Source organism: Apodemus sylvaticus, chromosome 17 (assembly GCF_947179515.1).
Source record: "Apodemus sylvaticus chromosome 17, mApoSyl1.1, whole genome shotgun sequence".
In the NCBI taxonomy this organism is placed as follows: domain Eukaryota; kingdom Metazoa; phylum Chordata; class Mammalia; order Rodentia; family Muridae; genus Apodemus; species Apodemus sylvaticus.
Window position 1 is genome coordinate 51,067,118 of NC_067488.1, and position 24,708 is coordinate 51,091,825.

Consider the following 24,708-nt stretch of genomic DNA (forward strand, 5'->3'; position numbering starts at 1 on the left):
TACATAAGTACATATGTCACAGATACAGTGACAGTCGCCAGCTTCATGTCCACTGGGAGATCTGGACATAGCTTCACATCCCTTCCCGCTTCCCCATGCGAGGGTCTGATTCAGTCAGCAGCAAACAACATTCTCCAGGACAGGGGATAAGCATGGCGTGTATGCTAAGGCAAGAAGTAAGAGAGACCACAGGAAAAGGGTTCACTAGTGCAATTTTATCACAAACAGCCATCAAATAATGAGTTTATTTGTACTCTAAAATAGTTAAATATTAACATGCACCTTCCCATCAGGTGACCTCATGGGTCATGGCCAATATAGAACTTGGACAAGAAATCCTTTGGTCTTGGTGTTTCTGTTTCATGGAAAAACCGCATAACATGTGTGCGCTGCTTCCATACTTTGATGGTTTCCTGGAGCTCCATCTTCCCCTATGCACAGGAAGGAAAAGTCGTCAGGTCCAGCCTCGGATGAGGCGCACAGCACTCAGGTTCAGCTCTGTGGTGTTTGGCACTGCCTTGCTAACGACTGTAGTTCCCATACCCAGAGCCACTCTGCCTTCCTGTGGTTGCAGACAGGTGAGACAGTGTGTTCCAGGGTGGCATCCCACAGGAACTAACACTTCCTACTTCACGCTGTCGTAGCTGCTGAGTGTCTCTCCTCCCTCGCCCCAGGCCTCCCCTTCAGGGCCCAGGCTATATATTGAGACTATCTCAAAAGTAGAGACCTCCAAGTGGGGGTATGGTGGTACACACCTTTAATCTTGGCACTTGGCAGGCAGAGGCAGGTGACTCTCAGGGCCCCCTGGTCTACAGAGCAAGTTCCAGGACAGCCAGAACTACATAGTGAGACCTTGGCTTTAAAAGAAAAACAGGGTCCTCCAAGTTGACTTTGGAGACATGGCAGCTGCTAAGCGGTATTTACTTGACTCAGAAGCACAGGACAAGCCAGCAGATCTTCTAAGTCTGTCAGCAAGGGTCAGTTACCTTAATGACCAGAAGATCAACCACTCTGGGGTCTGTGACATGGGCATTCTTCATGAACATTTCTCGGACTTTATCCCGTCCTTGTTTCACCGTGATATCCAGCTGCATTAAGTGCACTAAAGAGAAAACCCGAGTGTAGAAACCAGACCTTTTAACATGCTTTTAGAAACTTACATCAGTGAGTGAGCACTGGACATGTCCAAGTGGCTCAGTTCCTTCATGCCACATGGCCCAACCCCCAGCCTGGACACACATCTTACTAAATTGCCAGCCTGGATCTTAATGCTCTACAACAGACCTCTGGAGAAGCTGTGTACCTACTTGCTTTTCGTGTATGGGCGGAACAGGTTGGGACAGAATCTAGGGCCTTGCACATGTTAGGCAAGGGCTCAATCACTGAGGAATATTATTTTTATATGGAATATATATAATATACTACCATATTATTTTTATATGGAATAACCAGCAAAAATAAAGGCACCATAGTGTGGGTTGTAAGTACTATATGAATTTGGAAGCTGAGGGTACTAAGGGTTTGCACAGGGAGGGAAGGCTGTCATTAAACCACCAGACAACCTGGGGCAGGACAGACAGACTCTAGGCCTTAACTGAGAGTGGGACAGTCACCTATGACTGCAAACAGGATACATGGCTGCCACTGTGGAACCATGAGCCACGCATGCCACCCTGTACCTCCACTCCCATATAAGGGACTGAAACAGAACACAATAAACTTCTCTTCCCTTAAAAAGCGGGGAGAGCCGGGCAATGGTGGTCTTTAATCCCAGCACTTGGGAGGCAGAGGCAGCGGATTTCTCAGTTCAAGGCCAGCCTGGTCTACAGAATGAGTTCCAGGACAGCCAGGGCTACACAGAGAAACCCTGTCTCAAAAAACCAAAAACCAAAACAAAAAAGCGGGGAGGCTGAGAGGTGGCTCGGCAGTTAAGAGCACACACTGCCTTTCCAATCCCCAGCAGCCATGTCAGGCAACTCACAAATCACCTGTAACCCCAGCTGCAGGGACCCACATGGGCCTCTGGACTCTGCCAACACTTGCATTCACCTGCACCATCCCCTCCCCCATACATATACACAAACACACATGATTTTAAAAGTAATAAAATATATGTTTAAAGTCACAATATTTGCCAGTCTATTAAGTCAGTGCCTAAACAGTGGCACAAACTCAAGTGACTGAACTTAGTATTCCACATGGGAGTCCTTTAGGAATCAGGCTGTAAACCCAGCCTGCACTCCAGGCCTGCCATGCCTGTGTGGTGCTAGGGATCCACAGCAAGATCTTGTTCCAAAAGAAAGTCAGGCTGTAGTCAGCCACCCCAACACTCAGAGACATCAAGGGTTTGCAAGTATTCTGGTGACAGAGGTCAGTCTATTCAGTTAATGAGGATGCCTTGTGCTTTGGCCGTTCTTTTGACATGTCCACTCTGATCTATAAAACCACAATCAGCCAACCATGGTGGCACATGCCTTTAATCCCAGCACTGAGAAATCAGGCTGATAGATCAAAGTATTGAGGCAAAATCCTAACAAAAACAAAAACAAGCCCACTGTGGCAGCACAGAGGGAGAGGGCTCTGAGTTCAAGGCCTGCCTGGTTCACATAGCAAGTTCCAGGCCAGCCAATGCTACCATGTGAGACACTGTCTCAGAAAAACAAAACAACAAAAAGTCACAAAAACACACACAGACAAAAGCATGCTGTATCTAAATCAGGTTTGAGTCTTTTGTTATACTCAAATTCAGTGATCATAGAAATAGTAAACACTACTATGTTAGGTTCTCAAAGAGCTGGTCACCAAGATCAGCGGGCACACAGGGATTTCAGGAAAGAACTGTAAAATGACAAACTGAGAAATGCAAATTGATACGGAAACGGTCATTCAGAATCTTGGTATTCGTGAAGCATCAGGCCTAGAGTCTGAAGTGCCCAAAGTTAGAACTGCTGTCAGGTAAATGTGGGCCTGTGTTCTAAGAACTAGGAGAAATCTTTTCCCCATTAGTGCCTCCCCCGAGTTTTATTATCAGTTACTATAGTAACCTATTTAATACAGTAACCCCCTGAAGAAGACAGTATTATGGCCATTTCACAGATGAACAAATACTGATGAGAAATCTTACCCAAGGTCACACAGCTAATAAAGGTCAGAATCTGAGGACAGTGTGGCTGCGTCTCGGCAGCGCTGAGGAGTGTCTGCCAAGGGGCTGTCACTTATGGGAAAATGCCTTTTCCCTCAGATCAGCTGTGGTGGTTCAAGTTAAATACATGTCTACTCAACAACAAAAGATGTCCCTGACATTTGTGGAACATTTGAACTCTCACTCCCTTTTAAGATCCACAATAGTGGCAGCATTGAGACAACCAAGATAACAGACTCACACTCACGACTCAGGTGAACAGATTAGATTCTCCCACTTATGGGGAAAGGGGTGTTTTGCAGCAGTAGGGCCTTAGACTTCAAAATTCTGGAGCAAGCTGGTTTCGTGAGCAAGGTTAGAGAGCTTTGAGAGGCCATTTAGTCTGGAGGCTTCAAAAGGCACCAGGGAGCTACTGGATGACCTTGGCCAAGTCGTTTCCCTCCGGTGATGCAGTTTGTTCTCCAGACTGGGTAATGGATAACTGCTAAAGCCCTTTGTCACTGTGGTTACAAAAATCTAATGGGCATCTGGAACATTTTTTGGAACTGTAACTTGGTTCAAGAAGCACCCGGGGCTAGCTCGGGACCGCGGACGCGTCAATTCGTCTCTCACAGTCCCTGCTCGCTCGCCCCACCCAGGGGCTCTAAGAAATACAGGAACAAAGGCCACCAAAGCGACTAGGACGCTCGGAAGCCCTGCCCCAGTGTGGGGCACTCTGGCTCGTGTGACCCCCTTTCCTCGAAGCCCAGCTCTCGTTTCTGCCCTAGTAGGTGACCTCAGCTCGGCCGAGAGACCTTGGACAGGTGTCCCCGGGGTCCGGAATGCGCCCCTGCCTCTCACCAGTGTTCGGCACCTCCCGATACCAAGCGCGGTAAAGCTCGCGCACCCTCCGCTTGGCCTCGTTCAGGTCGCGACTGAAAATGGGCTTCACCGAGGTACTGGCTGCAGCAGCCGCAGCAGCCCGGCGCAGACCGCTGGACGCGGCCGCCATCTTGCCAAGGAAGTCCCACCTCTCCCAGCGCGCGCACGCGCGGTGCTACGGGACGCGACGGCGCACCATTTGCGGTACTGGGGGGAGGGGAGGGAGGAGTGACTGGACTGGAGCTCGCGGATTGGCTGGAAGCCTCTGTGACGGGCTCTGTGATGCGCATGCTCTGCCGCGGAAACACCGATCCGTGGTTGGCTCCCTCGGCGGCGGCGCTGAGGCGCCACCAGGGGGCGCAGCGTCGAGGCTTCCGGCCCCGGTCTGCTTTTTGCCAAAAGTTTGGTTTCAACCCAGCACAGCGGGCTGCAGGCTCAGAGCAGACTGCAGGGTAGATAACGGTGCCAGGCGGCGATGGCGGTCTTTCGGCAGTAACTGTATAACTGCTGTACATATTGTGTATGTGCTTCCGAAATACCGTTTCTTCAAGAATGGTGTAGATTGCTTAAGCTTTTTGGCGTTTCTTAGCCCAGGGATTATAATAACTGCATTTTGATTGTTTTTGTTTGTTTGATTACTTATTGTCATCGTTTTGAGTTGTCGTCTGATTGCGCCTGGCCTGGCGCAATTATTGCTCACTTATGTAGACCAGCCAGGCTGGCCTCAGAACTTGCAGTGATTTCTCTGCCTCTGCAGGTTTGTGCTCACAGCACCCGTGGTTGCCTTCTTGTAAATAAATGTGTATGGATGTTTTGTATGTTTGTATGTCTGTGCACCACGTGTGCTTTTTGGTGTCCACGGAGGCCGGAAGAAGGTGATGGATTCCCCTGGGGCCGACGGTTGTGAATTACTTGTGGAGCTGGGAATTGAGTCCAGGTCCTCTGGAAGAACAGCCAGAGTGCCAGTCGCTCACGGAGGCATCTCTCCAGCCCCTGTGGCATGGAGTAGAATGTGGCAGCAGGCAGGTGGGAATGGCACTGAAGCAGTAGGTGAGGGCTTACATCTTATCTGGCCTCTAGTCACCTCTAATGACAATCTTCAACAAGGCCATGCCTCCTAGTCTTTCCCTAAACAGTTCCACCAACTAGGGACCTAGCAGTCAAATACATGAACTTATTGGGGACAAACCACCACATTATTGATGATTTTTTTTTTTTTTGGTATTTTTTTTCTTTCATTCTCTCCTCTCCTTTTTTGAAACCTGGCTAACCTGGAACTCTCTGTATAGACCCATGTTGGATGGTTCACAACTACCACAAGTAGCTCTAAATGACCCAGTAATCTTCTGGCCCCTACTGAGCACGGCATTAGAATGTACTTGGTGCTGAGTAAATTTTTCTCTCAGCAAATGATCACAGTGTTTTAGAGGCTTCTATGGTAGAGCCAGGAGGAAGGGTCCGGGAACCGAGTCCTGTATTTCCTGAGAAAGTTCTGGCTGGGGTGGCTCCTAGTCTCTGACCTCAGCAAGGCGGGGAACCACAAATGAGAAAGGATTCATTAAAGCCTGTATCTGCTGCTTCTGAAAGCCTCGATGTCTTCTTCTCAGGCCCCCAAGGCTGCCTTCGGATATTCATGCTCTTCCACCAGCTGCAGGAGCATACTTCCTGTTCCCTAATCTTACTGCTCCCTAATCTCATGTGTACTCTTCAGTGACACATGGGGGGTGGGGGTGGGGCCCAGGCTGGCCCATTGACACAGTGCTAGAATCCAGATGTTCTAGAACATGAGCTACACACACACACAAACACACACACACACGCACGCACGCACGCGCTGCGCTCCCACTGAGAACAGTGGTGGAGACAGGCTAGCTGGATACTGCTTGATCCTCTGGGGAAGTATGTCCCAAGCTCTCTGTCAGAGTGGAGTTTTCTGTCGCTGGATGTTACTAAATGCGCTGAAGTGTCAGGTGCTCTCCCTGTCCAGCTCAGCTCAGTTACCATTCCATAGAGAAGTGACAGGTAGCAGGGCCATCTCTCCTCATCCTAACTCTGTGGGAGGGGACAAAGCACCCAGCAACTGCAGGAAGGAAGGGTTTATTTTGTCTCCCAGTTTGAGGGTGTAGTTTAGCATGGTGGGGAAGGCGTGGCAGCAGAGGCTTGAAGTGGCTGGTCACACCGCTTCTGTAATCAGGAAGCAGAGAGGGATTGTTGCTTCTCTGCTCGCTCTCTGCTTTGCTTCAGCCCAAGCCCAAGGTGCTATCCAAGTTAACTGACTCAAGCTAGGAACTCCTCAGACATGGCCAGAGACTTGTCTCTTTGGTGACTCTACATTCTGTCAAGTTGAAACTATCCCCCATAGTGGGAACTGTAGGCCAGCCAAGGTCACAGGCCCAGGAGGCAATCTAGTATAGCTTTCTCTGAGTAGAATGGGGAAAAAACCAAGCCAAGACCAGTCATACCATGTGGTGTAGTGATATATGTGTGTGTGTGTGTATTTGTGTGTCTGTGTGTGTACGTATATATAAGAAATAAACATGTATTCTTATAATATATATACATATTTTTTTCTTAAAAAAAAAAAACCCCACAGAAATGAGAATACATTACGTTACGTTCCACATTGGTTCTATGGGCATGAGTCAGATCATGAAGTCATCTGGGGTTATATTGTCTCCTTAGCACTAATAGTTTGACAGATATTATTTTTTGTTTTATACAGCTAAGTAGGCAGTTGGGCTATCAGGGTCCTATAGTGAGAGGTAGAGGTAGAAGGGTTAATGGGCCAGCTATGGCCTGAAGTAGAGCAGTTAATGCGGGTGGGTGGGGGGAGGGGCGGAGAACAAAGACTGGTACTTGTTAGATTTTGATATCTCTCTCCTGTCTCCGTATTTTTAAGGGTATTTATTTGTTTTAATTAAAGGTCCCCTCTTTATTTTCCTAGTTTTCATTTGTACTTGGGGCACAGAAAGTTCCCCAGCAGTGAAGAATCATTTGTCTACAGCGCTGGCCAGAAACGAGGCTGTATCCTGTGCTGTTCTCCCACCCATTCTTTCTACCCCACCCCCAGTTTGAATCAGTTTCATTCTTCTCGCATATATTCCACCCTGACCACAATTTCTCCTCCTTCCCTCCTCCTCCCCCTCTTGAAGGTTTTTTTTTGTTTGCTTGTTTTTTTGTTTTTTTGAGACAGAGTCTCTCTGTGTAGCCCTGGCTGTCCTAGAACTCACTCTGTAGACCAGGCTGGCCTCGAACTCAGAAATCTGCCTGCCTCTGCCTCCTAAGTGCTGGAATTAAAGGTGTGCGCCACCACTGCCTGGCTTCAAAGGTTATTTTTAACTATGGCTAAATCTTTTAACTATGTCTGATTGACTGCCATAGAAACAAGATTTTTGGTTTTTTTTAGTATGATATACGCTTGTCTCATAAAGAGGAGGTCCAACCCTCTTCATTCTGAAGAGCAACCTCAGCTAAAGAATCTAACTGAGCTTCCTGGCTGGCAGCAGTGTTTTTTGACGGCTCAGGTCTATGTGACTTGAGTACTGAGTGTTTAAAAAGTCGCTCCCCCCCTCCCCCCATACTAGGGCTGAAGTTTCAACTGCAGCAGAGCCCATGATACTGGCCACCACCAACGGGGGAATGGGGACAGCTCGTTGTGCATGGGGAAGCCTGGACTCTAGATTTCGGTGGGCTTCGTGGCCACCACTGCTGCAGCATTGCCATAGCAACAACAGCAGCCACTGCCTCTGAGCCTGAGGGAAATCACAGGCCATGGGGTGGGGGGAGGAATGAGGGTAATGGTAGGACTGTTTTCTGTCCACGTTAGATGTATCTCCAGTCAACAGAACTGGACTGGAGAAACACAAAGACTCAAAGTGAAGACAACCAGGGGTGGCCAACACACACACACACACACACACACACACACACACACACACACCTGAACAGACCAGAGGAGTCTGGTAATGTCTCATCTGGATCCCAGACATTGGGTCAGCCATGCTTCTTTGTGTCCTAAACAGAAGGCACTGTAACCTCTGGGGTAACAGACCAGGCAACTTTTGAAATTATTTTTTTTGGGGGGAGGTGTTGCAGTGTTAGATTCCTCCAAAGCTTTAGGCAGAGATTGATCAAAGGGGGACGTAGGGCCCTGGAAAGTCTTCAGGTTGCACACCTCCTGGAAGCCCCTGATGACCATACTCTTCTCTGCTCCAAGGGGATCTGATGCCCATGGTGTCTCAAGGTCTGGTCTCTAAAGATCTTGGTGGAACCTTTAGAAATGTGGGGATATCTACCAGAGAAGACTACTCAGATATGGATTTAAACCAATAGAAGGTCTTTATTAGCTGGCTAGTGACTATACTGGGTGTTCAGAATCCCAGTGTAATCCTGAGCTGTACTCAGGGTGAGCTTTTACCAATAATCATATCCTGGATTGACATATTTCAGTTAGCAAGAATGTTGACATACTTCAGTTAGCAAGAACAGTTAGCTAGAACTACAGAGGCTAAAAAGCAAGATTATTATCTCTAGAGACTTTCCCAGAACTGTGGGTATTGATGGATTAGGTCTTTGTTTTCATTGTGGCACGAACTGCTGTCTACGTGCTGGCCCATGTAGTTTTATGGCCCAAATGGTACTTCCATCACGGAGTCAGTTGTGCTAAGGTCTGGGAGGCTGTTTCAACAACAAGCTTAAAGGTCCTACCAACCCTGGTTACAGAAGCACTTTCTTACTGTGCATGGCCTAGACGCCAGTATCCCTGTTGGGTCATTAGTGGTGAAAAGAAGCTTAGTAGGTAACCTGCTGCTGGACTCTCCCTCCCATAAAGCCTCTTCAGGAAGCATGTGGTAGCCAACAGGTAACCTGATATGCACTTAACCTGCATATCATTTCCAGCCTCCATGACTTCTCTACATCTCTGGGATGTCATATAAGAAGTTGTGATGATGCTGGCTGAGCAGTTAGCCTTGGTTGTGTAGTGGGTCTGAAATGGGGGTGTCTAGGAGAAAGAGGTCCTGCCCTTCCCTCATCTATATATCTTATACTGTCACATCTCAGCAGTCCTTTCTGGCCCTCCTTCCAGGTGTTGGTATCTATGTATAAACATCAATTTTGGTGGAAAAAGTGGGGGCAGGGTAAAGGCAAGAATGGCGTCATTTCTGAGGCCAACAGAGCAGTCCTTCCATTGGGGTCAAGTAGTCAAGTAAGAATAAGTAGGGGGTGTGGAAGTCCAGGGAAGGCTGCTTAGGCCCCTCAGAGCCTGGAGATCTCACAGGGATGATTTAGTTTAGAGTAAAATGATTTATCGCACATTAGGGCCCTAGCAAGCACAATGAGTGAGATGTCGTATGTCCTCTTAGCGAGGCAGAGCACAGAGCTGGTAGGGGGATGGAGTTGTCAGAGCCTCAAAGACGCCATGGTCGCTGGGCCTGGGCTGTCCATCGGGCACCGAGAAGCTAAAGCGCTGCAGGAGGCAGGTGAAGAAGAGGAAGAGTTCCATGCGGGCCAGGGGCTCCCCCAGGCATGCTCTGCGGCCTGTGGGTGGGAGAGGGTTCAGTCAGTCTGGGACCTGATTGGGGCTCCACCCTCCATGGCACCCTGGGGACAGACAGGCAGCCAGGCCTCCCCAGGCACCTGCAGAGAAAGGCATGAAGGCCTCAGGCTTCACAAAGTGACCCTGGGCATCCAGGAAGTGTTCAGGATGGAAGTGGAGGGGCTTCTCCCAGATAGTCTCATCCTTCAGCACAGAGGACAGGTTGGTGATGAGGGTCGTCCCCTGGAAGGAAGCACGTGGTGAGAACACAGACAGGGTGAGGCTTACTCGACCCTTGTCACCAACTTCAGAGGCACAGCCTCTACCACACACACTAGATGGTTTCAGGTAACCCTAGCCCTAGAGGCTTCTCAGCACTCATTAATACTATGACAGGGATAAGTGACAATTGACAGATGTACACATGCTGTCACCTGCATTTATAGGTAGTGGCTATAAATACAGCCACTCAACTTTTACTTTGCCTGACTTTCTAGCTGGGGATTCCAGTATATAGTTCTTGCTACTCTTTGTCTTCCCATACTTACCCAGGGGAAGTTGGTTCTGTGGAGTTGACAATTGGGCTGCCTAAATTCCAGTACTTCAAGAGTGGACAGCTCAGGCCACCAGCTAGCTGGCCACACTGACTAGACAGGGTCATTGGAGGGTCCCAGGCCTACCTTAGGGATAAGGAAGCCCTGCACTTCAATGTCACGAGAAGTCTTGTGTGGCACACCAAGAGGGAGAATGTCCCCAAAGCGTTGCACCTCATGAATGACAGCATTGGTATAGGGCAGGCGGGCCTGGTCTGCCATCTCTGGACACCGCACCTGCCCTATGACCTCGTCGATTTCCTGTTGTACTTGGCCTGGAAGGACAGTATCTCCTTAGTTACGGTGCCCCAGGGATGCCCCCTGTCCGTCCACCACCTCTCTGTTAAGGGCTGGGTCATGGGAAAAAGATGACCATCATCCTTGCTGGAGTCTGGGAGCCACACGTGTCCCAGGTAAGCTTAAGGAGTGCGCCTCTACCCTCCTCCTCTTCCTTCCCAGCTCCAGCCCCAGCCAGGCTCACGCTGCACATCCGGATGCAGGATCATGAGCAGCAGGGCCCAGGACAGCGTGGTTGAGGTGGTCACCATCCCTGCAGAGAACAGGTCACCCACCACCAAGCGCAGGTTCCCATCATTGAAGCTGCTGTCAGGATTCCCCTTGGCCTGGGCCAGGCAGAAGAATGGGCTCAGTAGGGAGAGGATACTGCCTCCCATTGTCCCCAGGGCAGCCCAGGTGCTGAGTTACTTGGTGACACACAGGACCCCACCCTTCTGGCCTCACAGCTCACAGGCCCTCAGCCCACAGCCTGACCACATGTCCTGGAGCTTTCTATCACCTTCTCTATTTCTGCCAGGAAGGCGTCAGTCAGGTCTCGGGGCGGCTGGGCAGGGTCCCAGGTCATCCTTTGCTCAGTTAGCAGCTCATCCAGCATGGCAACAAAGGCCTTTTTCCCAGAGAATACCTTGTCAACCAGCCCTGGGATGCGCAGGAACACGGGGAACACATTCAGCAGCTGTTAGCAGCAGAGAGGAACCAATAAAGAGGCCCGGCTGTGCTCACTTGGAAGAGCCCCGGGTCCCAGCCTCCTCCAGGGTAGACTCATGACTTAGTCCCTCCCTGCCAGCCTCTGACCTTCCTCTTTGCCCTGAGCTTCCCGAAGGAAGGGCTCATCATACTGTGGAACCGTCACAGACGTCACAGACGTCACAGACGTCACAGACGTGTGTGGCTGCCACGGGGATGGGGGGATGGGGAGCAAGGCACTCACCATTTTCGAGCACTTGACCCCAGCTTACGCCCTCCCCTCCCACTGATGTTTGTCCATCTCCTCCCAGAATGCCCTCTTCCTGTCTCTCCCGCGTGTCAATCAACTCCCTGAGAGTCTCTACTCTGTGAAGCTATCTGGGTACAGACATGCCTCACCCCCTCCCGAGTCCCTCACCATGGGCAGGAATCCAGATTCCTCCTTAAGAGTATCTTTCAACAAGCCCAGTAGCCTGATGAAGCGTGGGTCATCGTACTCAAAGCGGCAGGCGTAGAGGAGGGACGCGATCACATTGCACACTGCTTTATCCAATAGAGTGTTAGGGCTGAAAGGGCATCCTGGGAGTAGAAACAGCAGTCAGGGTGTTGGTTGTCTCCCCCACCTATCCCCCACCTATCCCCCACCTACCCATCACCTACCAGAATAGTCAGCGAAGGCTGCACAGAGGCTTCTGGCCTCCTCCGTCACCCACTGCTCCAGTGACTTCTTGCCCAGGCCAAAGTGACGCAGTGTAGACACGGAGAAGCGCCGCTGCTGGCGCCAGGCAGGTCCATACCGCGCTAGGACCACACCTGGAGGGCCACACTTAGGCCTGAGTCCTAGCCCTCTTTTCTGCTCCTGTGCTACGTTACTGCCACTATAGCCCATCACTACTGTAAGATCCTTTGTCTACCCTTTAGCCATCTGCCTTTGCTGTCTTTTCTCTGTTCCTGTCCCCCCTCCAACCCTCCCCCCCACTTAGGTCCCAAACTGCCTCCAATCCTCAAACCCTCTCTAGCCCCCATTGCCCGCCACTCCTGCCACTGTCTGTATTTGCCTTGAGAGTGTGGTCCAAAGCCCAGCTGGTCATTGAAATGCAGCGGCGGCCGGTCAGCAGTGTCCTCACTGTATCTCACCAGTGCCTCTCGCAGGACCGTCAACCCATTTAGTACAACCACGGACTCAAAGGCCAGCTGTAGGCTGAACAGATCTCCAAAGCGACATCGCAGCTGCAGGCAAGGAGAGTGCATTAGAGGCAGGCCTGGATCCCTGCGCTTAGCTGTACCGGACAGCACTTGGCAGGGGAGACTGGGAGCGCCCCCCCGCCAGGATGACATCTGCTATCATTTGTCCAAGTCCTCCTTGGACTCTGTCAACTACTTCATCATGACCTTGCCAGTGTCACATATTTGCCAGTTGGTCCCAGTAGCATCCCAATGTCTAGATGAGGAAACTAAGATTCACAGATGTAAGGGAGTCTGAGAATCTGAAATAGCAAAAGGATGGAAGCGGGGCACTTCCATCTCGCAACTTTGATTTCCTGACAGAAACACTTGTTTAGGATCAAGACCGCTCCCTCATTCTTTTTTTAAACTTTATGTATATGAGTACACTGTATCAGACACACCAGAAAAGAGAATTGGATCCCATTACAGATGGTTGTGAGCCACCATGCGGTTGCTGGGAATTGAACTCAGGACCTCTGGAAGAGCAGTCAGTGCTCTTACCTGCTGAGCCATCTCTCCAGTGCCCCTCCCACATTCTTGAAACATTTCCCTCTGGTGGAATGAAAAGGAATGTTAAGTCTTGACTTGATTTTCCTTTTTAGTGTGGTATGGTGTGTGTGTGTGTGTGTTTGTGTGTGTGTGTGTGTGTGTGTGTGTGTGTGTGTGTGCGTATGTGTGTATGTGTGTGTATGTGTGCGTATGTGTGTATGTGTGTGTATGTATGTGTGTGTAATTTTTGTCTTAGTATGCACCAAGGCTGGCTTGGAACTTTCTATGTAGGTCAAGCTGGTGCTGAATTCAGAGATGCACTGGCTTTTACCGCCTCTGAATACTGGGATTAAAGCTCTCTACCACTGCTTTGGACTTTTTTCTTTTAAAATGTTAGATTTCATTTTTCTTTTTCTTTTCTTTTTTTTTTTTTGTTTTTTTTTTTTTGTTTTGTTTTTTTGTTTTTTTTTTTTTTTTTTTTTTTTTTTTTTGAGACAGGGTTTCTCTGTGTATCCCTGGCTGTCCTGAAACTCACTTTTGTAGACCAGGCTGGCCTCGAACTCAAAAATCCAACTGCCTCTGCCTCCCAAGTGCTGGGATTAAAGGCATGTGCCACCACCGCCTGGATAGATTTCATTTTTCTTTTGAAACAGTTTCATTATGTAGCATGGGCTGGCCTGGAACTCAGTATGGTATGTGAGAACACAGTGGCTCAGGACTCAAAGAAATATACCTGCCTCTGCCTCTTAAGTGCTGGGATTAGAGGCATGCACCTCCACAGCTGGCCCTTAAGTCTTTGTTTTAGAGATAGTTTCGCTATGCAATTTAAGATGACATTTATAATCCAGCTGTTTTAGCCTTCTGATTACAGGCATGCTGGAATCAGAATGCAACCCCAGCACCAACACCACCATCCTGTTAACTGGATCTCAAACTGGCTGCTAGGACCCATCCATCCCACCGCCTAGCTGTTGCCTTTGGAAAACCCAGCGTGACCTCGGGTCCTACACCACTCCCCTCACAGGGAGCCTCTTAACCTGTCCAGCATGCAGTTTCACCACCACCCACTTGTTCTGAATAGGGGTCACCATGGCTTTTCCTGCCCTCCAACAATTAATTCCCTTACCTTTTGTAACCCCGCTGGCATATTCTGGAAGTCCATCTGCGGCAGGTTCCCAAGCACAGGCCATGGCACAGGGCCCGGAGGGTAGCGGGCAGCCCAGCGCTGCCGCCGGTGCATCAGGTCCACCAGAAGCAGGAAGATGACCGTGAATATGGCCACCGGCCACAGGTCAGCCCCTGTCGGCAGCCTCATGGCTGCCCTGCTGCTCCTTGGGTGTCTTTGGAAACACTTCTCAATCCTAACTCCAGCCACCTAGGACAAAGGAGCAATAGTGTTATCAGATCCTGGGCGCTCACCTGGCCTGGGCTCTACTCTTGTAAAGGAGTGGATGCTGCCCTTTATCCTCTGCCTTCAGCCAAGCTGCTGCATTGACCACGCAGAGGGCAAGGAAGGGTCAAGGCAGGCCAGGGGCAATGGCTTTAGAGTGTCTCTTCCCCCACAACATTAAGCTGGCTGGCAACCCCCACTCTTCGGATGGGTTACCTCCGGCCTTTGTTCCTTGGAACAATAAGGCGCCTTCACCTTGACTACCAACATTGCCTCAAGGCGGTTTCACCTGAGACCCAGCAGAGACCCCGCCAGACTGGAAGCAGGCGACCCGCTGAGATCTGGAGCCTAAGAGTTCTCGGCCTGCCCTTTGAAGTGACCAGCTTCTGGGAGGGGTTGGGTTATTCCCCTAAGACTATAAATCTTGACATAGAAATATTAAAGTTAGTCTTGACCGGCACTGTCGTCTTGACTCAGTCTCTCCTTTCGCCCCCTTCCCATCACCCTCAGAATTCTCTTCCAGGTAACCCGGTTCGTATGTGGCCGCTGGCAGTCAACATTAGAGGTCCCTCCATCTAAGTCCTCTGTGTGTGTGTGTGTGTGTGTGCATTTGTGTTCAAGTTCAAGTGCGTGTTCGTGTGCATGTGTATTGCATCTCCCCAGGAGCATCATCTCTTCAGGAGGAATGACAAAATTATAGGCCCAGGGCTATATATTGCCCAGGGCAATAGCTACTGATGGTGTCCGGAATTAAAAAGTCGTGATTAAGGGCTTGCCTTCTGGCAGCAGATTCAGCGCTTGGATGTCTGTGACCTTATCTAGAACCAGGTTCTCCACAGAATCAAGGAACACAGGTAATATAAACTGAACCATCAGACAAGCAGCATGGCTTGGCTGGGCTCCTGTGTGGTGTCTCCCACTCCCACAGGCCCTATTTCACTCTGCCACATGCTTCTCATCAAACGGGATGGCCAAAAGCCAGCTCAGACGCGTCTCAGACCCTTAAAGTGTGAGCGGCTGGCAAGTGCTAGCAATTGCATGATGCTGCAGGAGGCTCCCAGGCCCTCCAGTTCATTTAATCATCAAAATCTAGGCTTTTCCTAGTGACCCAGACTGGTCACTGTCCACTCCAGACCCACGAGAATGAAGATCATAGCTCTCCAAGACCTCTCCACAAGTCAGCGAGTTTAACATTAGCTTCTTATCCTATTCTAACCTAAAAACTTCCCAGTCTCTAAGCCAGACTATGTCAGTCTGCAACCAAGATACATTCCACTGGCATGTTATGAAAACGCCTTTGTTTGTGGGCAGAGAACCAAACAGGAAAAAAATATCCTTTGTTGAGTTACAGTCAACATCACTGAGTGGAAATCGCACAGCTCAAGTCTCCCTCCCCGGTCTTTCCCCACCCCTTCTCTCTTGTTTCCAGACAGCTGCATTATTTGGCAATTTTGAGGAAGTCACTTAGAAACTCTGGCTGCTTTCTTAGCTGGGAGAACCATGTCTGTGCACAGAGCACACATCCACTGCACACAAATCTCATTCTGTGGCCCCCAAATGATGAAACTTGTTCTTACTTCACTTTCCCCCAAATAATAACAGATCAGAATTCTTCTGAAATCCAAATGTAGGTGACCCCTGTACTCTAGTCTACATATGTCACCTGCCCTGGCCTCTTTCTCTTTGAAGAGAAAATTCAAACACAGGAAGTAGATCTGACTTCAAGGGGATTAATGTATGCAATATATTACACACACACACACACACACACACTTTTGACCAAATACTTGTGAAGCCTTCTTGTAGTCGTAATGCCTGCTGCTATGCCACCCAACAGACAGACAGACAGACGAGCCTCATAGCACTCATAAATCCAAAATTCCAAGATGGTGACAAGAAATGTTTGGGAAGATGATCCGATATTCCCAAAAGGCTTTCCTGAGAAAGGTCGGAATGTCATTGGCCCTCTGAATGTGTTACTATGTCCAAAGGCAAGGAAATGAGTGCAGTGAGCCCAGAAAGCACAACTCTTCCCCTGGCCTAACCGATATTCTTCACCTACCACAGATGTGGCCAGCGAGGCTCTGGGAAGGTGGCTGCCTTGTCAGCGACCTTCAAAGTGACAGTGTATGGCTGCTTATATGATCTGTCAACCCTAAATCTACATAGCATGGTCCCACAATCCTACTTTTTTTTTTTTAAACACCAGAGTGTTGCTGCTGAGTTATAGGACAGGCAGTGAAGAGACCAGGCAGGGCTCCCTGCCCCCTCCCCACAAAAAGAGACCACACCTAGGAGAACTCTGACGGGGCAGTGAAGGGGTGGTGTCTTAGAAATAGGAACACTTGCTTTTTGGCAATCTATTTCCAAGCAAGTACCCTTGTGAGAGCACAAGAAACTTCCCAGCACAACCACTGAACGGGCCCTCTTCTGCCCACTTAGTAGGACCACAATCTTCCGTTGAGTGCCCCCCAGCCCCCGCCCCCACCAAGAGTTGCCTTCTCATAGTCTGTCAGGACATAAGCAGCAGCATAAACTGCTCAAGACCCTAACTTCCATCCCCCCCCCACCCATCACCTGTCTGTGAATAAAGAGACAACCCTGCCCTTTGAACAGCATTTCTGATAGTGGAGACAAATCTCCCAGGGCATGTCTCTCCTCTCCCCCTCAGACAGAATGGGATGAGGGGTTGGTGGTTTGTAGTTGAGTAAAAACATACTTGGACCCAACTGTCTCAAAGCCATAACCTCTCATTTATCACTAGCATGGACTTGCCAACTGTGCCCTAGAGCTTAGAAATCACACATGGAACCGGCAGGTTCAAACCGGGCAAGCCAGCAGTCTAAAGGTCTAACACAGAGAGAACGCAGAGGCTGGAGACCCACTTCAGTCACTGCCAACACAGCGGCTGAGGCTTTTGGAACAACATCTCATCCACTTTCTCTTGAAACATTTTGTCCCATAAGAATTACTCCGAAACATTTTGATTTTTTGAACCTTCCTACCTTCAGAGCTGGGAGGCAGTAATACTTACAAAACTGTAGTTAAATACAAATAGTAGCTGACTTGTAATACCAGCCTTTGGGAGGCAGAGGCAGCAGGACTGTATCCACTGTGAGGCCAGCCTGGGCCATGGTATGAGATTTGGCAGAAAGCCGCAAAACCAACACAACAGCAGGGAAGAAAACCAAATCTCTACATTAGTTAACATAGGAAGAACTGGAGGACTCTTAGTTGGTGTGAGGAATGTTTGACTGTCACAGAAAGAATATGCCAGTGTCTGCTGCTGCTCTGACGCCCACAAGAACCGGGTGGGCTGCTTGGGTAGGGATAACAACAAGCTATTAACCGTAGTTCTAGTCGGTGGTCTGTGGGCATTTACTGTGAAACTCCTTGTATGTTCAGTGTAGAAATTCCCTTTTTTTCCTGATCATTCGTTTATTTGTTCATTTCTTTCTTCCCCCCTTCTTCCCTTCTTCCCCTCCCTCCCTCCTTTTCTTCCTTCCCTCCCTCTCTCCCTCCTTTCCTCTCTTCCTCCCTCCCTTCTTCCCTCTTCCCTCCCTCCCTCCCTCCCTCCCTCCCTCCCTCCCTCCCTCCCTTCCTTCCTTCCTTCCTTCCCTCCTTCCTTCCTTCCTTTCTGTTTGTTTTGAGACAGAGTCTCACTATGTAGCTCTGGCTGTTTTGGAATTCATTATGTAGATATGTAGACCAGGCTGTCCTGGAAACTAACAGAGATACTTCTGCTCCTGCCTCCCGTGTGCTGGGATTTGGGGGTCAGCTCAGTGTAGAATTTCTTGAGTTTTTTTCCTATTAAATGGGGGTGGGTCCTCTAAGATAGCCAATCAGTGAAAACAACATCCCAGCTCCTGAGAGTGAAGCAGGGTTAGTGAGGTCCGGGGTCCACTCGCCATCCCACCTCCTCCCTTCCCCACCTTTGCTGAGCCTCAAAGTGTAAGAAGCAGTGTCTCCGCAGAGAGCGCTGGTTGACTAGGCTGCTGCCTGTCCCCACTAAGGCCAGAATACACTCCAAAGGGCAAGTTATGCAAAGGTCCAGGGTCAGGCTCCACCCTGCTCATTGAAGGACAGAGATCCGCAGCCCTGAGGCCTGGCTACAGGTGGGTTCCCGGGCTCTGTGACTTCTGGGATGAACACCCTGCCCCCCACCCAGCTGCCCTCTATCAGACTCTAGGTGGTTCTAGCATTTTAGCCTCAGCCTAGGATAAATGAAAACAGTTAACTCCGAGGCCCTGGGGTTCCCCTCTGCCCACTCCAGCCCGGCCCAGAGGGGAGGGACTGCTATGCTCCAGTGCCAAGGTAGCCCCGCTCTGGAGTTGAGGGTGGGTTCACTCCCCCCCCCTCCCCCCCCCCCCCCCCCCCCCCGCTTCGCACCTCTTGCGCAGCGAATGGGCAGACCCTCAACCCTCTCTTTTACCAGTGCGTTCTGAAACTCAGCGGAGGAGAGGCAAGAGGTGTCTGGAGCCTCGCAGGGACGGGAGGAGGAGGAGCTCAGAGGAAGAAGAGCAACTCAGAGGAGGATCCACTCTGAGGTGGACGGGGAGCTGTGAGGAGCGGCAACTCTGAAGAGGAGGCACATTCTTAGGAGGAGGAGGAGGAGGAAGACGAGGCGGGGGAGGAGTCGGAGGAGGCGGGGGAGGAGTCGGAGGAGTGTGGGGGGGAGTTGTAGGCGAGTAGGCGGAGGAGGAGAGGGGGAGGAGGAGCAACCCTGAGGAGGAGGACCCACTCTGGGGAGAAGCTTCCACTCTGAGCAAGAGGGGGGGACACTTAGAGGAGGCAGATCCACTCCCGGGAGGTGGGACCTGTCGGGGTCCAGCCTCAACACAGGATCGGAGTTCTCAGCTGGAGCAGGGATATATGGAAGGCGCATACTAAATATACACACTACTTTTTTTGGGTACAAGCTGACGGGCAAGTTTTCAAGGCTTAAAGTTTCTCTTCTCTCTCATTTTTTGCTCTCTTTCTCTCTCGCTCATTCGCTCGCAGCTCGAGGCTGCACACAATCTGCTTTCTCCTGCGCGCTCCGCGTTCCCCATGCGCTCCGCGTTCCCCATGCGCGCTCCGCGTTTCCCATGCGCGCTCCGCGTTTCCCATGCGCGCTCCGCGTTCTCCTGCGCACTCTGCTTTTCTTGCACTCTCACTCTCATACACACCTCTGCGTGTTCCCCTTTCACTCTCCCACACAATCTTCACACACATCTCTCTCTCTCTCTCTCTCTCTCTCTCTCTCTCTCTCTCTCTCTCTCTCTCTCTCTCTCTCTCTCTCATACACACACACACACACACACACCATATGCACTCTCCTTTCACTCTTCACACACACACCTCACAGTCTCTCTCCACTCACTCTTCATAAGCTCTTCTCATGATCTGGGTATTCGGTCTCTCACTTGCTCTCCTCATGCCCACTACTCGCCCTCTACTCGCTCTCTTGCCTTCTTTTTGCCCCAGTCTTTTATTGATACTCCAAAAGCAGATGAAAAAAAAAAAAGACATTGTATAATCGTTGCCAAATCCAATTCAAAAGAATAACCACGTCCCACAAAGAATCAAGAATCACAATTGTTCCCCAGAGTTTCCAGCTTCCCTATTCCTAGGCCTATAGCCAAAATAATAATAATTACAAACTTATCATTATTTAAACTTTAACTTTAACTTATTGTACTTCAGAGCTCAGAGCTCCGAGGCCAGCTACTTGCATTTTCTTTTGAAGCTCTAATGATAAATGACATGGACAGAGCTGCCTTGCAGTGGCCAGAAAGAATCAAGTTGACCCTTAACTCAGTAGTTCCCCTAGCTTTCTGCTTCTACACACTGCACACAATGACTCTCCTAGGAGTCCCATGTTTTGACTTAGTTTTATGAATATAAGATTTTACATATTCTATACTTGCCTTTCCAGGAACCACTCTCAAATGTTATGCAAAACTTATTTCATAACTTTAATAGTTTTTTTCCTTTGGGGTCCCAATGTTGGCTCTAATTCATTTTCTTTTCTTTTTTCTTTTTTTGGCTTTTTGAGACAATGTTTCTCTGTGTAGCCCTGGCTGTCCTAGAACTCACTCTGTAGACCAGGCTGGCCTTGAACTCAGAAATCCACCTGCCTCTGCCTCCCAAGTGCTGGGATTAAAGGCGTGCGCCACCACTGCCCAGTGTTCTAATTCATTTTCTAATAATTTTGTCAAACTTTCTTTGTAAGTCAAGCATTAATCTGGAACTACCATTGTGCAGTTATTACATTGTTTCCAAGATGAGAGCACACAGCATGCACCTGGGCCATTGGGACTGTGCTGTGGTGTGCCCCATGCCTCAATTTATTTATTTATTTATTTATTTATTTTGGTTTTTTGGATTTGATTTTTTTGAGACAGGGTTTCTCTGTATAGCCCTGGCTGTCCTGGAACTCACTCTGTATACCAGGCTGGCCTCAAACTCAGAAATCCTCCTGCCTCTGCCTCCCAGAGTGCTGGGATTACAGGCATGTGCCACCCATGCCTCTATTTTTAATTGTTTAAGAATCATTACATCAGGGAACATCTAGTTTCACAGAATTCGCCAGAGTAGAAGGAGAAAGAAGAAAGTAAGTCAGATATGATAGAATAATTGTGTACACCAAGGTCAACTAAAAAACAGTCACACACAAATGAAATCTATATAGCCGTTGTCCAGGGCTAAGGTTAGTAGAAATGGGTACAACTGTTGTTACAAAGAGCTGCTGTGGGCTTCTGAGATGTCTCCATCCAGGCCTACTGCAGGCAGTCCCTTATTTCAGATGACTGGTCTCCTGGAGGAATGTGTCTCCTGCTTCTCAGGGTCCCTGACACTATCCTTTTCTACAAGGAGCTATCATGGGCTTCTGAGATGTCTCCATCCCAACCTGCTGTGGGCAGTCCCTGTCTTTGCTGTCCCCAGCAGGGACAGATCTGAGGAGAAGGGGGAGGTCTTCCTGGGAGTGGGATCTGCAATGAGAAAACAGGGCTCTGAGGAGGAGGCTTCAGCCCTGACAGGTCCAAGGTCAGAACTCTGCCATCTCCCCCAGCACTGGGACTTAGCTTGTGCTCCCAGAGGGATTAGGGACCTCAGTGAGCCATACTCAGATGGTTCTTGGGGACACTTAAGACAGAGGAAACTGCGGCGAGAATTTAAAAAGCAGTATAGAGTGCTCATTCACCTTTTACACACAAGGGACCATGATGAGATTAACAGTTAATTTCCGATCAGAGACCATAGGGACTGGAGGACAACAGGATAACACACACAAATCCTGAAGAACATCATCCACACCTTCTTTGTTAAGAAAAAATTTATCCTTCAGGAGTTAAGTAGAAAGCAGGTCATTTCCAGATAAAAGTTGAAGGTAATCATTGTCAGTGGACTTGGCAGTAGAGGGCGTTCTCCATGCTGAAATGAAGTGGTGCTAGCCAGTTAACTCTCAGCCATAGAAGAATTGCTGGCAGGGCATAGTAACAACACAGGGAAAGTGCTAGTGTGCTTTGGGTTGTAAATCCTTTCTTTTTGTCTGTACGCCTGAAAACCAATGCATAAAACACCAATTACAAGTCTGTGTTGACAAGTATAAAACATAAACATGCTGCTATCTGTGGCAAAGATAGCATAGCGGGGAAGGGAGAGAGATGGAAATGAGATATACCTGTATACTACAGATATGTCTGTATATTACAGAAAGTAATTTGTTATTCAAATAAGGATTTTGTAAGTTTAAGGTGTTGGTTTATTCCTGGAAGCTCCCTGGCTGGCTGTCGTTGGAGTATGTGGTGTGGCAGAAACAGCAAGGGAGACCTTGCCTTAGCAAGGAGGAAGATGAGAACTGAGTCCAAGATGTTGTCCTTTGACCTCTCTAGATGCTCTTGGTGGCATCTCCCCTGACCCCATGTACACACCCTAATAATGAAGGTGTTGGCTTAATCCCCAAAGTAAATAATGGGAATCAAATAAAATGCATTAAAGGAGGGTCAAAGAGGAACACTAAGATATCAACTGCATGAGAAAGGCAAGGGGAGGGGAAGAGGAAAGGAATGCAGAAATAAAAAAGAAATGAAAGAGGTGGTGTGTCGCTGTATCGCTGTATTGCTGAATCGCTGTGACAGGAACACTTGGATCAACAGTGACTCTGGGGAGGGAAGGTGGTTTCAGCTTACACTTCTAAGTCACAGTCCATCACAGGACAGTTGTGGCAGGAGTTGAAGCAGATGCTTAGGGGATTGTAGCGCCCCCCCCCCCCAAATGTTGCTTTTTGCTTCCCATTTTTTCCTTTATATTCTTATTGATACTTTGTGAGATCTTTTATCTGTCTCCTCACAATATCTTCTCTGGTTCAGCTCAACTGTTACCAACTGTCACCAACTGTCTTCTCAGTCTGCTAGCCCGATTCACTTTCAACTCTCTCATATTTTTGCTCTTCAAGAATAGCTTCTCTGTAGCCCTATTCAGCCTTCTTTCTTCCAGCATCAACTGTCTTCTCTGACTCTACTCTTCTGTCTCCTGGACCTTGCTTCTACTCACTCCCCAGTCCTAATACTCCCTCTGTCTCCTACAACTACTCTCTCTAGCTCCTTTTTCTCTGCTCTATTGTACTTGAAATCAAGCCTCCCATTCTGCCTAGCTACAATGGCTGCCACATGTCTTCCAATGTTTCTTTTCCCTTTAAACAACCTGCCACATTAGGTGCCAAATGTAGCTTTTTGTAAATGCTTCTTTTGGTTCTTTAATTCTTTTTTCTTTTATTTTTAACAGCTATTTTGTATGCTAAGAAGATCCATTCTAAAGTATCATCTTCTCTTTGCATAATGAGCCCACTAGGAGAATGAGTAGAAGGCAAATTACTAAAATATAATACAGTTTGTGAATCTATGCAATCCAAATATGCATCTTGGAATCTCTTTTCTACTAAATTTAACCCTTTCTCTGATTCCTTTGTTAGCTGTCATGGAGTGTCTAAGTCTGAATCTCTTTATAATGTTTAAAACAAATTACTTAACTGTATCCAATGAATATCTCCCATTAATTTTTGAAAAATTAATGATCTCTCCTGATCTGTATCCTCTGTAGTTGACTTTGTTTTTGATTTATTTTATAACCTAGATGGTGTATAGAGTCTTATCTCTGTTTTTTTTTTTAAACAGAAACAATCTGTAAACTCCAACAAGGTAGAATTCTTGTTTCCCCAAACATTTTCTCTAAGGTATCTGTGTTCAAGTCAGCCAGTAAAATATCATCCATGTAAATAACAGATTGAGGGAATTGCCTATGAATTATTTCTAGCTGTTGTTGCACAAAATATTGACATAAAGTTGGACTATTTAACAGTCCTTGTGGAAGAACTTTCCACTGATATCTTTTTACAGGTTGCTCATTATTTTATGTTGGCCCTGTGAAAACAAATTTTTCATTATCCTGCTGTTACAAGGGGATAGTAAAAAAGCACTCTTAAACCAATTATTATTATAGGCCATGCCTTAGGTAGTAAAGAAGGTAAAGGATTCCAGACTGTAATGGACCCATTGATTGGAGTACTTTGTTCACCACTTTCAATTCTGTTAACATCCTCCATTTCCCCGATTTCTTTTTTATAACATATATGGGGGGTGGGTATTCCATGGTAGACTCTTCTATATGTTGAACCTCCAGCTGTTCTTGTACCAACTACTCAAGTGCCTGTAATTTTTTTCTTCAGTTAAGGACCACTGCTCTATACACACAGGCAGGTTTGTGAACCATTTCAAAGGTAGTTTGTTGGTATAATTTGAGCAGTGCCCCCAACCATAAAGTTGGAAACTCAATCCCTGTTGCATCCTGACTTTAGACAACCTGCACAGTCTGGGATTGTTCTGGATTATATTTTTCAAGACCCTCCACTGAAGCATCTTCCACCTCACCCCTTATTTTAGGGATTGTCTCTGGAATTGAGGGAATATTAATCTGAGTTTCCAATGCTGTAATAAATCTTGTCCCCATACATTTATGGGCATGTTGGCCACTAAAGACCTTAACTTTCCTATTGACCTTCTGGTCTCACACATTTAACCCATCACACATTTTGTTTTATCTGAGATAAATTTCCAACTCCTAGAAACTTGGTCTAAACCTTTTGAAGTAGCCATGCTGAATTCCAAGATGATGATGATGATTAGTGAAATGATAGTTACATTAGCTCCTGTATCCACCAAATCTTCTATTTCAATGTCATTCACTTGTATCCTTAATTTTAGCCTCTGATCATTAACAACTACTTCCCAGAACACATGCTCTCCAGTATTTTCAAACCCTCCTGGTCCTTTCACTGGAGTAGCTTTGCCTTTGATATAAGGAAACAGTAACAGCTGAGCAATTCTATCACATGTGTTAAATTGTATCTTCCTGTCCCTCTCCCTCTCCCTCTCCCTCTCTCTCTCTGTCTCTCTCTGTCTCTCTCTGTCTCTCTCTCTCTCTACATAAGCAAGTATTTTAATTT

At 48.2% G+C, this 24,708-nt stretch overlaps 2 protein-coding genes across 3 annotated transcripts; both read right to left on the reverse strand.

Annotated features, from left to right (window-relative positions):
* Positions 1–213: 213 nt before the first annotated feature.
* Positions 214–4,169, reverse strand: Ndufa6 (NADH:ubiquinone oxidoreductase subunit A6). Its single transcript, XM_052161753.1, has 3 exons — positions 3,983–4,169; positions 987–1,102; positions 214–431 (listed from the first exon to the last, which is right to left on the reverse strand). Exons 1-3 carry the CDS (start codon positions 4,131–4,133, stop codon positions 300–302), a joined length of 399 nt encoding a protein of 132 aa, XP_052017713.1. The 5' UTR covers positions 4,134–4,169; the 3' UTR covers positions 214–299.
* Positions 4,170–8,318: 4,149 nt separating this feature from the next.
* Positions 8,319–18,846, reverse strand: LOC127667312 (cytochrome P450 2D4). 2 transcript variants are annotated; one of them, XM_052160305.1, is made up of 10 exons: positions 18,655–18,846; positions 13,959–14,207; positions 12,175–12,346; positions 11,777–11,929; positions 11,535–11,695; positions 10,929–11,105; positions 10,614–10,755; positions 10,220–10,407; positions 9,641–9,782; positions 8,319–9,541 (listed from the first exon to the last, which is right to left on the reverse strand). In XM_052160305.1, exons 2-10 carry the CDS (start codon positions 14,145–14,147, stop codon positions 9,363–9,365), a joined length of 1,503 nt encoding a protein of 500 aa, XP_052016265.1. In that variant the 5' UTR covers positions 14,148–14,207; positions 18,655–18,846; the 3' UTR covers positions 8,319–9,362. The 2 variants fall into 2 exon arrangements, with proteins under 2 accessions (XP_052016265.1, XP_052016266.1); XM_052160306.1 differs by having other exon boundaries at positions 18,612–18,846.
* Positions 18,847–24,708: the final 5,862 nt, after the last annotated feature.

What these genes read in the sequence shown, in the direction of transcription:
- Ndufa6 (XM_052161753.1), bottom strand. Translation starts at nt 4,133, where the DNA reads ATGGCGGCCGCGTCCAGCGGTCTGCGCCGGGCTGCTGCGGCTGCTGCA. An exon ending in TCGGGAGGTGCCGAACACTG is followed by an intron (nt 1,103 to 3,982) that starts GTGAGAGGCAGG and finishes TTTTCTCTTTAG; the next exon opens with TGCACTTAATGCAGCTGGAT. An exon ending in TTGATCTTCTGGTCATTAAG is followed by an intron (nt 432 to 986) that starts GTAACTGACCCT and finishes TCCTGTGCATAG; the next exon opens with GGGAAGATGGAGCTCCAGGA.
- LOC127667312 (XM_052160305.1), bottom strand. Translation starts at nt 14,147, where the DNA reads ATGAGGCTGCCGACAGGGGCTGACCTGTGGCCGGTGGCCATATTCACG. An exon ending in CTTTGGACCACACTCTCAAG is followed by an intron (nt 11,930 to 12,174) that starts GCAAATACAGAC and finishes GTGGCCCTCCAG; the next exon opens with GTGTGGTCCTAGCGCGGTAT. An exon ending in AGCCTTCGCTGACTATTCTG is followed by an intron (nt 11,696 to 11,776) that starts GTAGGTGATGGG and finishes TTCTACTCCCAG; the next exon opens with GATGCCCTTTCAGCCCTAAC.